Source organism: Furipterus horrens, unplaced genomic scaffold (genome assembly GCF_987537825.1).
Source record: "Furipterus horrens unplaced genomic scaffold, mFurHor1.1.pri manual_scaffold_4, whole genome shotgun sequence".
NCBI lineage: Eukaryota > Metazoa > Chordata > Mammalia > Chiroptera > Furipteridae > Furipterus > Furipterus horrens.
This window is the reverse complement of record NW_028327174.1, coordinates 40258216-40272633: the sequence shown is the minus strand read 5'-3', so window position 1 is coordinate 40272633 and position 14418 is coordinate 40258216. Positions and strand designations below refer to the sequence as shown.

Genomic DNA, 14418 nt, shown 5'->3' with positions numbered 1-14418 from the left:
GTGAAAGCCCCATTCACAAACGTACAATGACTTTTAAAATGACCACCCATGTAAAACAAAGCTTCATTATTAATGTCCACCTTGTATCTACCAATTTTTAGGCTGGAGGGAAGGCAGAGGTATATTTATGCACACAAGGCACAGCAAAAGTGTTGACAGACACTTGAAAGTTATACTATGGTTCATTAAGAGGGGAGGTGGGGGGAACCGAAAGGAGGAAATAAATACAATTATCAAGAGGTTTGGGCTGGAGGAAACCAACATTAGCAAGGCCCATTTATACACCCCCCTCCCAGTTTTTCTCTTCCTTCCCCTCCTCCATCGTCCACAATGAGAACACATTAATGTTTGCAGTTAACTAACATCTGGCCACTGCACCACACTGTGAAGAGCGCTGCATGCATACCTTTTCCTCTGAGTGCCACTGCTGACCCGAATGTCGGGGGTCTGTGGGCCCTGCCTACGCAGGAGGTAAGTGTCTATGGTGGGCACGATGGTTGATGCCTCCCCACTTACTTTAGGGCTGCCGATCTTGCTCTTTCCAAATTTGCCTTTGCTGCGTCGGGACTGCTCATGGTCAAACTCTAAGTCTTCCAGCCGCTGGGTCAGGGCGAGTTTTTGTTGGATAGCCATTCGTAACAAAGTATTTAGAGTCTTCTTCTCATCCTCTGCGGCTGCTAACTGTCTCTGCATCTCATCCAACTGCGTGACATACTCATCACATCTGGAACCAAAACAGAAATGTGTTCAGGAGACAATCTTGGTGGAACTGAATTTGGAATTTAAATGGAAGAGTAATAGATTTTACTGGAATTTAGATATTTGGAACACTGGTCTTAGAGCAGAATTGAGGGTATCCTACCACGGAAGAAAATTAGAAACAGTCAAGCAGGTATAGTACAATAACTGATTGCTCATCTATACAATGGAGTACTACAGATGGGAACATTCTTAATAGGTGATGTCTTAAACCTCAAGGACAGTTATTGTGAGGGCTGCCGCGTGGTGGCATAGAAATAGACAGTAACCTCTCAGGTAGTGGTCACGGCATCTTAGGTGTGCTACCGTGGCTTTTTCTTCTGTGTAATGTGTTCTATGGAGGAAAGTGACAAGTTTGTTATAGGCTATGCCTGTAGCATGCAAAAGGATATAAATATTTATAAAGAAAACATTTCTTCTTTATCTACATTTATAGGTTCTATTTTAATTGAGTACAGATTGCGGCTGCTACTGCTTTCAATGTAGCAGATTTGTCTGAATTAGAAGCCTGAGTATTTTCAGTGATTTCTCAACCAATGATTAAGCAACAGGTGTCAAAGAAAACCAAGATTTGCATCAGATTTGATACAGATAGAGAAGGCTGCCAGGCATCTTTATCCAGGTTGGATATGTGTGAGCAGCAGGAAGGTAAGGCCAGTGATCTGTTTTCCCGTCAAAGGTAAAACCTGAGCATGCATACAGTTGGACCAAAGAATTATTCACGTAATTAGTCAGAGTTTTTTCTGAGTTTAGGTACCCACTGAGATAACAAATATTCTTCATGTACCAACAGATAGTTAACGACTTTGTGGAGTCATCCAAAATGTATTGTACACACTTGGAAATCAGCACAAGTCTTGTGACATTTTAAAGAAAAAAAAGACCCTGTCATGAAAGAACCTGAGATCTGGGTGCGTCCCCATTTTCTTTTACCTTGAATGTCAAGAAGTATAATAGGGATAGCATAAGAAAATTTATGGCTTAGTGAAATACAATGTGAACTTCAGGGTCCTGGGTTTATTTTGTCAGATAGCAAATATTTTTTAAAATGCTATGGAGTATAGCAATTACTATACCAAAAAAATCCCCAAATTTCTGGAAAATGAAATATTAGGGGGAAATAATTCTTATGTAAACCAGATTAAGACTTGAAATGTCCCTTTAAAAAATGTTTTGATTTCTTTTCAAAGAGAAAATTTGTTTTCTTGATTCTATACATATAATCCTGACTGATTTCTTTCATTAATGAGGAATATGGACATCATCCTCATTCTCTGTCTTGCCTCCCCTGTTAAGGGCCAGAGGTGTATATATTCTACTCTCCAAACTCTTAGCACGCTTGGAGACCCAGAAGTCAGTTCCCTTCAGGTTCCCTGCACCCCTAGGGACCCTCAGGCACTTAGCCTCCTCACTGAGTCAATCACCAAGTATAAGCCAGAGCCTTTCTTTACAGATGCCCAAAGAAAGCCGGACAGATTCCTGGGCTCCTATACAAGGTAGGATTTTGCTTTACATTGTATCAGCTACATGTACACTGTTCACTGGATCTGCAAATAAAGGCATAGTTATGCTTCTTTAACTTTGTACTGAGTTTGCATCATATAAAATATATAACTGTTTTTATTTGGCAATAAATTGTGACAGCAAAAATGGTCACATATTGAAAATTTCAGCATTTTGAATGCCTTGAATCAATACATTAATAGTCATTTCAAGTTTAAAAAGAAAACAGTGGCACCTCATAATCAAACTGGTGGGGGGAGGTAGTAACTAATGTATATGTAATTAATTACTTGGGCAATGTGAAAAATTCAGTGATATAATTCCATTTTATCAGTTATATTTATATCAGTGTATTAAAGTCTAAGTAGCTGATATGATGAATACTAGTCTTAATTACTATGGTATCTTTGTCGTACAATATTTATTAATGATAAGCTCTTTATGTACTTTGGTGATAATCAATTTCAGTGGTGATAATATTTAGTAGCTACTTTAGCAAGCAAGAATTTTCCCCTTGTTGGAGGCTTTTTTGTTATTGTTGTTGTTCTAATTCTTCTGGGTACATAAGCTCTATTGTGAATATAGAAAAAAATACTGTATTAATTTTTAAATACTTCTATGTAAAGGCATTGCTTGATCCAGTGCGTCCAGTAGAGGGCCCTGGAAAACAGCCCAAATGGCCTTATTTGAGATTTGTCAGAGTAGAATGAATCTCTTCTATTTTCTTCACAACTTATACCCTCAAGATGCACAAAGGTACATGTGAATATTACAGTCTTTTCCCATGTACCACACCTGCCCTTGGAAGGAAAAACCATTACCTTGTTGCAAACATTGCTCTCAGGGATGAGAAAGTTGCTGCATCTTCTTTCAAAGCCTTCAGTTCATTTCTAAGTTTTGTCATCGTTTCTGTCACCATGGCTTTCTCATTTTCATATTTGTTCTTGAGATTAGCTAGTGCCACCTCAGCTGTCTGAAGCAGAGAAATCACAATGCTTACAACTTTTGTATCAGAAGAATATAGCGCACAGGTTTCTTTATGCTGGGTTTATGACTTTAATAAAGTGAAATGGATTTGGTTAAATTTTATATAAACATAGGTATGTAATTTGGACATAAGGCAGTTTTTCTTTGATGTCAAAATGTGCTGTGAATCCATAATGTGGTTAATTGTCCTAGAAGCCAGCTATGAACCAGAGTCAGTATCAGGAGCTAAGGCAGTGATTGTTTAGTAAATAGTTAATGCAGATTGTTGAGTGTTGGATATTCTCACATGAATTCAGGGAGTCAAAATGAAACTTTATATAAGAAGAATTTTATCAAGAAGAAGTTAGGGGAAAAGCATTGCTTCCAACTGAAATATAACAAAACTCAAATATTCTTGTGTCTCCTGTGCTCTGGGGGCCTGAAACAAACAGAATAAAAAATACAGGCCATTGCAATTTATGACATGCATATATGACAAACTATTGACCACATTTTATGTTTCAGAAAAAAATTTAAAAAGAATGATTTTCTATATCTTTTCATACTTCTTCAAATTTTAATAATCAGATAATCAAATCAAAATAATCAAATTTTAATCGTCAAATTTAATTCTTCACAAGCTCCATAAGCAAAAATTCCAAGATGTTGAATAGCTAGAAATATTTATTCAAATTTGGGATTTGGGCATGTCTAAAGTTCTTGGAATAAATGGTGTTCCAAACTGAGAACAAGGCAGACACGTAGTAGGAAGTAAAATAAAAAAATGTTGACTGAATTAATACATGAAATTAATACACATTTAGGGACGGTCTCTCTGATGCACTGCACATGATATGCATATTGAAACCAAACCAGAAACACACAATATTTACAAACAGTTAACTACAGCTTTTTAGGCTGTGTAAAAATATTCAATACTAACTTGTAAAAAGTCCTTTACTAATGAAAAAAATCCATTATTAGTAAGATTTCCCAGGAAGACTATCTGGTTCTTAACATTTTCTTTTTTTTCGTGCTTGAAATGGACAGCCTCAATTTTCTTATGCAAAGTGCCAACTTATATAGAGGTAAATGGATTCTTTTTAAATTAAAACAATGTTGGGATGGGGTACTTTGTTCATATTTTTATTCCAAAGTAGTTTCTTATTAGTTATGATTGAATTTAAATTCAAATTAAAATGAGAAATTATTTATAAAATAGTTCAGTATGCCCTGTACTGCTATGCTATATATAACTTATTGGAATCTTCAAAAATATTATAAATTCAGAAAATTACCCAGAATGCTGAAGTTGAGCTGGGGGAAAAATGGCTGTTTTAAATTTAAAAAAAAAAAAAAAAACATTTAGACACATAGTCATTTAGAACAAATATTTACGTTTCAGTTACGAAAATGTAGACATAACAAATGTGTAAGCACACAGAGCCATGTGGTCATTTACCTAAGGGGAAGGGGGTAGGGGGTGCGGGGGGAGGGGTCAGGGGGAAAGACAGAAAAACAAGATCTGAAACAGAAGTACAAAGTTATTATTTGTGAGAAAGGACTCAGCTTTGTAGATTTGTTTGTCCCAGACTGTGCAAAGCTTTTTCAGAATTAAGTAATTCTAAGTGTCTATAACCCATTAGCAGACTTCCTGGCATCTGCATTTGCCACGTTCTTCAAACACTGCCAAAGTTTACTTTCTCAATATGAAATCTTGTGTCCAGCAATAGAGACCTTCAAAATCATTCATTGAATATATCTCTGTGCCTCTATCGCCCATGGTTCTTTCTCTCTGGAATTATTCCCTCCTCTTCTAGAAAATAGCTCTTTATCCTTTAAGAACAGACACAAGAATAATTCCTTCTGTGAAGTTTTTTCCAGCTCCTCTAAAAGACATTAGTCGTTTCCTCTGCAATGTTCCCATGTGTAACATCAAACTGGAATTATCTGTTTGTGTTTTGTCATGCCCACTGGTCAGTGAGTCCTCTTCTGGGGGGCAGGGACCATGGATTAGTCTTCTTTGAATCTTTAGCATCTAGCACAGTTTAGTATGCAGAGGGTACTTCATAAACATTTGTCTATTTATCAGAAAACACCGTGCTTACAAAACAATCCTCAAGCACAGTAAAAGATTCATAGAGAATGCAGAAAACTATTTTAAGACAGAAAATTTCCTTTTTTTCCTATACCACAGAATTCTCACCTTAGCCTTAATAATTAACATTCCACGTGTATAAATACAATGGGTGTCACCTGTAGACACCTGAAGCTATTTATGGCACATAAGCATCAAAGCAATAGGCCCACCATAATTAAAATGTGAACTGAATTCATGGCTGGAAATGTGTTTTCATTTAACTTACTGAGCCAAAAAGGATATGACGCAAATGGCACCACAGCCAGGAATGCTTTGTTCTGCTAATTCCTATGGCATTGTTTATACCATTCTAAAATGCTTGTATGTACTACTGTAAACAGTTATGGGCATTGTTGAACTCCGACTAGATTACTAGTCACTTTTTTTTTCATCCCACATACTGCGGGCCATCAAATATGTAACCAAAGAATGTTAGCTCACAAATTAAGTCTCTCCCACCCGATCAATCATGCTTATTTTCTAACCTCTGTGTCAGTTATGTGTCTTGACATTCTTATAGATCTAGGTTTCTAGGCTTTAATATTCAATTTTCAGAAAGAAGTCAGAGAAGTTATCCAAATGTCCTGACCCAGAATGCCCATGATATTATGTTCTTGATAAAGGCTACATCTTATCTGATACAGTATTGATTATTTAGGACCATTCTAAATCACCAGGTCTTTGGATTGTAGCAGTGTTTATGGTAACAAGTTCTTTCATTCTGATCTCAAATTGGGAGTCAGATCTCTCACAAATTCTTCATCTACCCTAATCTGTTCTATTTCTCTGAAGTGATGGCACAAAATAGGGTCCCATTTTGCCTTTCAATTTATCTAAAACATGTTTATAGCGCAGATGTTACTACTGTTTGTGGTATAAACCTCCAAAATTATATTAATGGATTTATGGGAACTGAAGATCAAGATGCTAGAAAGCTGCAGTGTAGATGACAAAATAATACTGTCATTTCCCCCAGATAAAGGCAAAAGAAAAAACTACGAATCTGAAATTAACCCTCGTTTTCTAACACTAGCTCTGCTTACATTTGCAAGAAGGTAACTAATGCTTTGTTGCTCCTCTTTATCAACACTCTTTCTCAGCACCCTTCTCAAGTGCATCTTTCAAGGTTCATTTTCCAGAGAAACTAAGTAAAGGTTATAAATATCTTCCTGTCTATATTTCATAGCACTGCTATCCAGACAAAGCTCCCAATTCCATCACCAAGAAGATGTAGGAATTAGTCAAGTAGGGTCTTGTGGTAGCACCCTTACTTATTCCTGAGGGCAAGATCTACGGTTAGGAAAAATTCTCTACTGCTTAAGCTCTGGGGTGAGTTAACATCCCAGTTGAGCCCAAATTTCGAGCCCAAATTTCAGATATGTGGTCACTGGCAAAGGTAGTGTACATTCTCTCACTCTCTCTCTCTCTCTCTGTCTCTCTCTGTCTCTCTCTCTCTCCCCCCCTCCCTCCCTCCTTTGTTTGCTCCAGCGGCCTGCCAGGGTGTCTCTGGCTGTATCTCCCTGGTAAAAGCTGCCAAGCCAGACTACTCTGCCATCCCCCCACTTCCTGTTTTTCACACAGCACCTGAACTGCCTTTCAGTCCTCATGTCTACCTCCACCTAACGGAGCACAGTTACTCTATTTCATCCATTCACTGAATTAAAAATAATTATTATATTCTGACCTGGTACTGGGACTTAAGTTTTTATTCCTCCACTGCCCAGGAATCTGACCTCTCATCCTGATTATAGCAGACACTCGAAAGCATTAAGGAATAAACAAGTCAGGAAAGCATTGGCTAGCATGCATGGTCAACAGAATGAGATCACCTGCTTGTTGGCTTTCAACACTGCCCTCAGGGTGGCAATCTGCTCCCGTTTGGTGCTCAGCAGGGACTTGAGCTTGAGGATCTCTTCCATTGAGCCTTCCTTGTCTTTATCAATCATGGGGGCCAGCTCCCGTGCCGCCGCTCTTTGACGAGACAGTTGCAGGGACCGGTCCACAGCTTTCTGCAGATGCTTGATTTGGTCCCGGATAATGGCATTAAGGTTGTAGATGTTCATTGGCTCTTTGCGGATGTCACTTGTATCTAATACTGGAGATGATGGTGGGGCAGTAATAACAGGAGAAATAGTGGGGGTCTTGGTTGGACTTGGTTCTTTGCTGGCCTCTGTGCTTTCTTTTGTAACTGGTTCAGAGGAGGTCCTTGTTTCTACTGGGGATGACGCACCCCGCCTGGCTAACCGTGGAGACAAAAGTCCCCTGGGATCATCAGGTCCTTTCAGGCTGCCACTACGGGTAACTCTGCTTTGCCTATAGTAGTCCAGCATGACCCTGTTGGGGGTTTCATTATTACACAGACATACATGGTGGTAAAGCTGAGCTAGCTCCTCACTAAATGTCACCAACTCATCCTGGGCTGTATTAAGGGTATTGTGATTTTCATTGGCTATGCTGGTCATCTTTTGCAGTTCCTTCTCCATATGGGCCATCTTCTCTCCACTCTCCTTGCTGGTCTTCTCAAGGCTTGTCACCTGCTCATCATACATTTGGATCTTACTCTCATATTTGGTCTTCTCTTCAGTATAGTTTTCCACAGATTTATTGTATTTTTCCTTTAAGGCCTTAATTTCAGCTTTCAAATCGATCACCTCAGTTACTGCCACCCTGTATTTGCACTCGAGGATCTCTAAGCCATTGATGTCCACCTCATAGTCATGCGCCTCTTCCCCCGAGTCCCGGCCCTTCTCGCCGTCTAGCTCAGGCTTGAGCTCCTTGCTGTTCTGTAGGCCCCTCATGGCATTAACGTGCTCCGTGAGCCGGTGCACCCGTTCGTGCTGCTCTGTCAGCGCCCCCTTGGTGTGTTCCAGCTGCGTCTGCGACTCCTGCAGATTGGCCAGAAGAATGGCCTTTTCCCGCTCTACCTGCAATGGCAAAAGAAAGTCTCTGAATGACTTCGATGCAATGCATTGATGAACTGAATCCATTCACAGTCAGGCATGTATACACATAAAATAGCTGCGACAGAGCCAATGTCCCCATTACTTCAAATTCAACTGGAGTGTGTTTTCTTATTTCAGCAGATCTGGTAAGTCAATCACTCTAAGTATATCATTCTAAAAGAATGATGCTATGCATATTTACCCACCCAAATCCTCATGCTTTATACACATCAACTCATAAAACTTGAATGTTGTTCAAACAATCTTATTTGTATATTTTAACACTTTACAGAAAACATAACATGACTTCAAGAGATAGTACTTGCCATTGTCTTTACTTTGAGAGCCGCAGACTATATCTGCTCCTTGGTTCACATGGGATAGTGGCTGTCTCAGGTACCTATGAATCATCCTTTCCTTCCCATAGTTTAACCTTAAGTCAGATTTAAAACCCTAGACTAACTAACTAAATACTGCTGAGAACCTTAAACATTTCCTTAAAAATAAGCATTTAATCCTAAAAAGATATACTAAACTTGAGAGCTTTTAATATCAAAGCCAGAAAATAAAGAGTTTTAGGGCTAAAAGAACAATTTATACATCGTTTCAATTCCTTCTCTCTAAAATAGGAATTTTTTAAATTGGTGATTAATAGTTTGATCATTTTAGTATCAATAGGTGGTAGGTATTATTGTATATTGAAAAATATTCATGATTCAATATGAAAGTGTCTCATTAAATATAAGTATATAAGAAATGATAATCTGAGAATTTTTAGAACCATTTTCTGTCCCTCCATATGGGAAATCACTATTATTAATTTTTAAATTTTACATGTTTATAATGTAAGCATATTTTTCAACAAGCAAATATTTACATATTAAAGTACTATATAATATTGACATTTTAAAGCATTACATAAGAGGTATCATATCCTTCTGCACTTGCCTTATTTTTTTTTAAACTAAACCATCATGAGACCTGCTTTAAGGATAACAGATTGATGTGAATGTCTTTACATCTAGAGAAAGTTATCAATTCAAACTTTCAAACGTTTCTGGATCATACATTATATCTTTCCAAACTCTTCTAAATTTCTAGGAGACAAGTATAATAATTATTGTAAACACATACTAAATATCAATTGTTAAAATGTAATTAATATTTTAACCAGTATATTACTTTAGAAGATATCTATCAGTTTAAAATACAGTAGAGTAGAATTTTTATGATCCTTTATGGTACTTGAGATCCTTCATATAATTACCATGTACAGACAGTCCTCACTTGGCAAGGTTGTAATATGCATGAATTTCATTGATCTGGTTTAGTTAAAACACAAAATACATTTATATTTCATTGACCAATATATTAACTGTGAGCAAGTATAAAATACAGTTTAAATTTCAGTGACCAATATATTAACTATAAGTAAATGTAAAATACAAACTTTGCCACTTCAATCTACAAAATCACTACATAGTAACATCATGACCGGTGACCAATCACATGACTTCATACAAAGGCTTTCAGTGATTGGTCACTGTATATCTGTTATTCAGTTCACTCACAGACAGCAAAGTCTATAGTTGTATTGTCTTCTTGTCTCACAGTGGTAAACCCACATAATGTTTTACAAAAAATAGATAATCTGAAGAGGGAACTGGTGAAGGAAGGAAGGAAGGAAGGAAGGAAGGAAGGAAGGAAGGAAGGAAGGAAGGAAGGAAGGAAGGAAAGAATGGGGGGAAGGGAGGGGAGAGGAAGGGAAGAGAGAGGAGGAAGGGAGGGAGGGAGGGAAGGAAAGGAGGGAAGAAAGGAAGGAAGGGGGAAGAGTGAGCAAGGAAGAAAGGAAGGAAGGAAGGAAGCAAGGGGCAACAAAGAAACAGAATGAAAATGTTGTGAAATTTGAATCAAACATAAATGGAGTTATAGAAGAAATAGCTGAATGTGGGAATGTAGACACTGATGATGTTTGAAGGATTTTAGATACACAGCCAAAGCAATTTGGCAAAGGAGAATGTATCAAAAATGAAAAAAGAAGTTGTTATAAAAAGGATGAAAATTTCCTAAAGGAAGTGACACCAGCACACTAAAGACACTCTCAGAGATCTTTTCACACATTGGAAATGCAAAGGAAAAAACGTTGGAAGGTGATCTAAACTTAGACAGGACTACGACAATTTGTCAAGGCATAAAAAAGATTCTTGCTCAGTATTGTAAGTTAAAGCATGAGAAGAAAGTTTGAATTACTCTTGATAAGTTTTTTTGGGGGGGGGTTAAATATTTATTTCAGAGGTAAGATTTTTACAAAAAAAACTTGAGCTTGTTTCTAATTTTTAGATTACAGTCTACTGAGTAGTTTCACTATTTTTCATTTCTCTATACATTTATAACCAACGTTTAAATGTAATTTTCTCATTAATAAACTTGTTTTGCACAGTTTCAGCTTGTTTAATTGTATTTGTTTCCATAATATCATGAAAAGCAAGGACTGCCTGTATAGTGTGGTCATGTATATTAGAACTTAAAATATAGTTTTGTTATTTTAAATTATTATTTACAGGCTCCTAAGTTGTAGTTTTGATTTTATGACATAGTGCATGCCTATATCTATGACAAGAACATAGTCCACAATTTATGTATTATGGCTAGAGAAAGCAAAATATTCCAAAAGAAACAGTATTATAGGTAAAAACAAAACAAAACAAAACTGAGGCTTGCAGCATCAGAGAACCTGAGTCAAATCTTGGCACCAACATTTACTTAGCTCTATGGCTCTGGCCAAGCTTCAGTTTACTAATCTATAAAAGGAACACAAAATGTCACAATATGACATTTTGATGATTAAGATAGTGAATTTAATGCTCAAGATATTATGTTAGCTATTGTTAATGTTTGGGTAACTGTGGTGCAATTCTCATGACCAAAATGATTCTATGTGGCAAACAATCTGTTTTCACAAATTTGAATCTATGTCCAAAAGCAACTCTTTCATTTCAGAGTCAGGATAGAGTTGAATACAAATCCACTTAACTGGGTTCCATTAGCTATAAAAGACTGTAAAGATAAATATATTTATCCCCACTATTGGACAATAATTTTAAGTGAAAAACCCAGGTAATTATGTAATATGGTCTTAGAGGAAAAATCAAGTCATTTGAATTTTTGATAAAGGGAATAGAAAAATCTCCTCAATATTCTATTATTGGTATTGTATACAATCTCAATGTAAATGGATATTTCAGGAGTTTTGTTTTCTTTTTCTTTGAAAATTAAGTGAATTTGCTTTGAAAAGTCTAAATATCATTTGATTAGTATACATGATTACAAAAGACAAAACTACTTCCCAAAAGTCCTTTAATAGGAAAAGCCTTTGGATAAAATAGTATAAAATAAAATAAAAATTGGACCAGAAAAAAATGTACTTAATGTGTCTTAAGCTTGTTTTTGAGGCAAAAGTGTTATAATGAATGAGATAATGCCTTTAGTAGAGTTTTGATCTATATTCTGTCAATTCAGATTCAACATAAACATTGTCTAAGTCTAAAAGGTAAGTCTATCAGCTCCTTCATAACAGCACCCCCAGAAGACATCAAAAAGAACACTGACTCTTTTGTGTGCCTTTATGCTCCACATAAAGGTCTAATTTCTATAACCAATAGATTTCTGGTGAAATCACTTGAATATGCAATGGTATCCAAATTTTATACACACACACACACACACACACACACACATTTTTTTCTGCATAAAAGGATAATTCTATAAAATTCCAGTATTATATTTTCTCTCAGTTATTGAGGTTTAGAGTCTCTTAATTGTATTTGGATTTTTAGAGAGCAGAGCTTAACTATTTTAGATACACTGTGCTTTGAATTAATAAATGCCAAGAAGTTTAAAGATTAAAATTACTGAACATTTTAACTGTGCTATTTTAATCTCCATTTGTGAACTTATCCAAGAGAGACTTGCTGAGTTAATTATAATCTTTTATAGTGACTAAGAATAGTTGCCTTATTTCTCTTCCTAAAATCTTTATTTTCGATCTGGAACTGAGGATTTTAGTTTTCATCATAGGACTGGTCATTTTGCCAGAAAATCTGAATGCTGAATTCGTAAACTGTTTAGCTGGTGTAAGTTACAATATATCTTAACTATTATTACTGTTGTCATATCCCATGGAAATTACATTTAATTTCACTGAATGTTTACATTTTCAATAAACACATTTACACATATTAAGAATTCATAGATTTTTTTTTTGTGAAGGAACTACAACAAAAACCATAAAAAGATATCTAGAATTTGCAAATTCATAATGAAACTTCTATAGGAAAAGACAATCAAAGCTGTTTTATAAGCTATTAATTTCCATAAAGATTTCTTCCTGGTCATGTGACTCTCTATTTGACACCTGAATGATTGGTGAGAGTCTGATAATGGTATGCATAGTATCAACATACACAAATAGAACTTGGAAATAAATAATTTATTCTTCTCTGCTTGAAGTGAAGCATCTCTGGCAATGCACACCTGTGCTCTGACAAAAGAGAACTGTGAAAAAAGCTTAACATGGAACTAAGAAACACCAGGTGAGAGAATCCAAGAGCTGGAAAAGAAGGGAATATATTCAGAGAGTGTGGCAAAAGGAAAACTCCCTTTTCCTCTTTTTCCTGTGCACATACATATGCAAAAGTCAGTCAGCTGGACAAAGACACACACACACACACACACACACACACACACACACACACACAAATGGAAAGGGATGCTTGAACTTACTCCGAAGCCAGTATTATTGACACCAATACCAGATAAATATAGACACAAAAATCCTCAACAAAATGATAGCAAACTGAATCCAGCAACATATAAGAATTTCACAATAAAGTGGGATTTATCTTAGGAAGGCAACATCCAACAGTCAATAAATATAATACACTGTACACTGTATTAGTAGAATACAGGACAGAAACCACATGATCATCTCAATATATATGCAGAAGAAGCATTTGACAAAATTCAGTTCCTCTTCATGATGAAAATAGTCAATAAATGTAGAAATGGAAGAGAATGTCTTCAACCTGATACAAAATACCAGATTACATACTTAGCAGTGAATGCTTTCCTCTTGAGATCAAAAACAAGACAAAGAATAATGCTCCTGCTGTCATTCAGCATTATACTGAACTAGACTATGATCAAAAGGCAAATAATAGCAAGTGTTGGCGAGGATGCGGAGAAACCAAAACCTTCATAAACTGCTGGTGGAGGTACAAAATGGTGCAGCTGCTTTGGAAAACAGTCTGGTAGTTCCTCAGAAGATGAAACATACAGTTATCATATGGTCCAGCAATTCCACTCCTAGTATGTGTTCAAGAGAATTGAAACATATGTGCTCACAAAAACTTGTATATGAATGGTCATTGCAGAATTATTCATAATAGCCAAAAAGTGGAAACAATTCAAATGTCTGTCACTGAGATAAATGAATAAATAAAAATGGTCTATCTATACAATGGAATATTTGGCAATAACATGTTATGCTAACTGAAAAAAGCCACATAAAAAGATCACATACTGTATAATTCCATTTATATAGTTTAGAATGCGCAAATCTATTAAGAAAGAAAGTAAAGTCGTGGTAGCTTAGGGCTGGAGGGTTCTGGGAAATAAAAAGTAGCTGCTAATGTGTACATTGTTTCTTTTTGGGGTGATAAAAATGCTCTAAAATTGACTGTGGTGATGGTTGCACAACTTAGAATATACTGGAAACCACTGAATTCTACCTTTTAAAAAGGTGCATTGTATGTAATATGAATTCTCTCTCCATAAAGCTCTTCTTAAGAAAATCTACAAAGACTGTTCCCCTAGTTGTATGATTACAGATGCTCTTCTTATGTTTACTGATATACAATAGAAAAGTAAGGCTTCTGAGAAACATGTTTGGTTATAAACCTATACATGTAATCTTAAAATATAAAGTCGGTAATATTTTAACTACGTTAAGTTATCAAGTTTGTACTAGGAAATTGTATTTATCACTTTACATTTTAAAAACAAGTAACGGACCAATCTTGCTTTCATCAATTTCACCCCATAAATATT

At 36.1% G+C, this 14418-nt stretch overlaps 1 protein-coding gene across 3 annotated transcripts in view; it reads right to left on the bottom strand.

The window, feature by feature from the left end:
• BICD1 (BICD cargo adaptor 1) overlaps positions 1 to 14418 on the bottom strand; it is a 175546-nt gene that overhangs the window by 31834 nt on the left and 129294 nt on the right. For 2 of the 3 annotated variants that reach the window (XM_090272993.1, XM_090272994.1), the window contains exons 5-7: positions 7198 to 8292; positions 3084 to 3235; positions 517 to 724 (exon numbers count right to left, since the gene is read on the bottom strand). In XM_090272993.1, coding sequence (XP_090129119.1) covers positions 517 to 724; positions 3084 to 3235; positions 7198 to 8292 — 1455 coding nt within the window. Of the gene's footprint in view, positions 1 to 406; positions 725 to 3083; positions 3236 to 7197; positions 8293 to 14418 lie in introns of all 3 variants that reach the window. The other variant, XM_090272995.1, reaches the window with a different exon arrangement.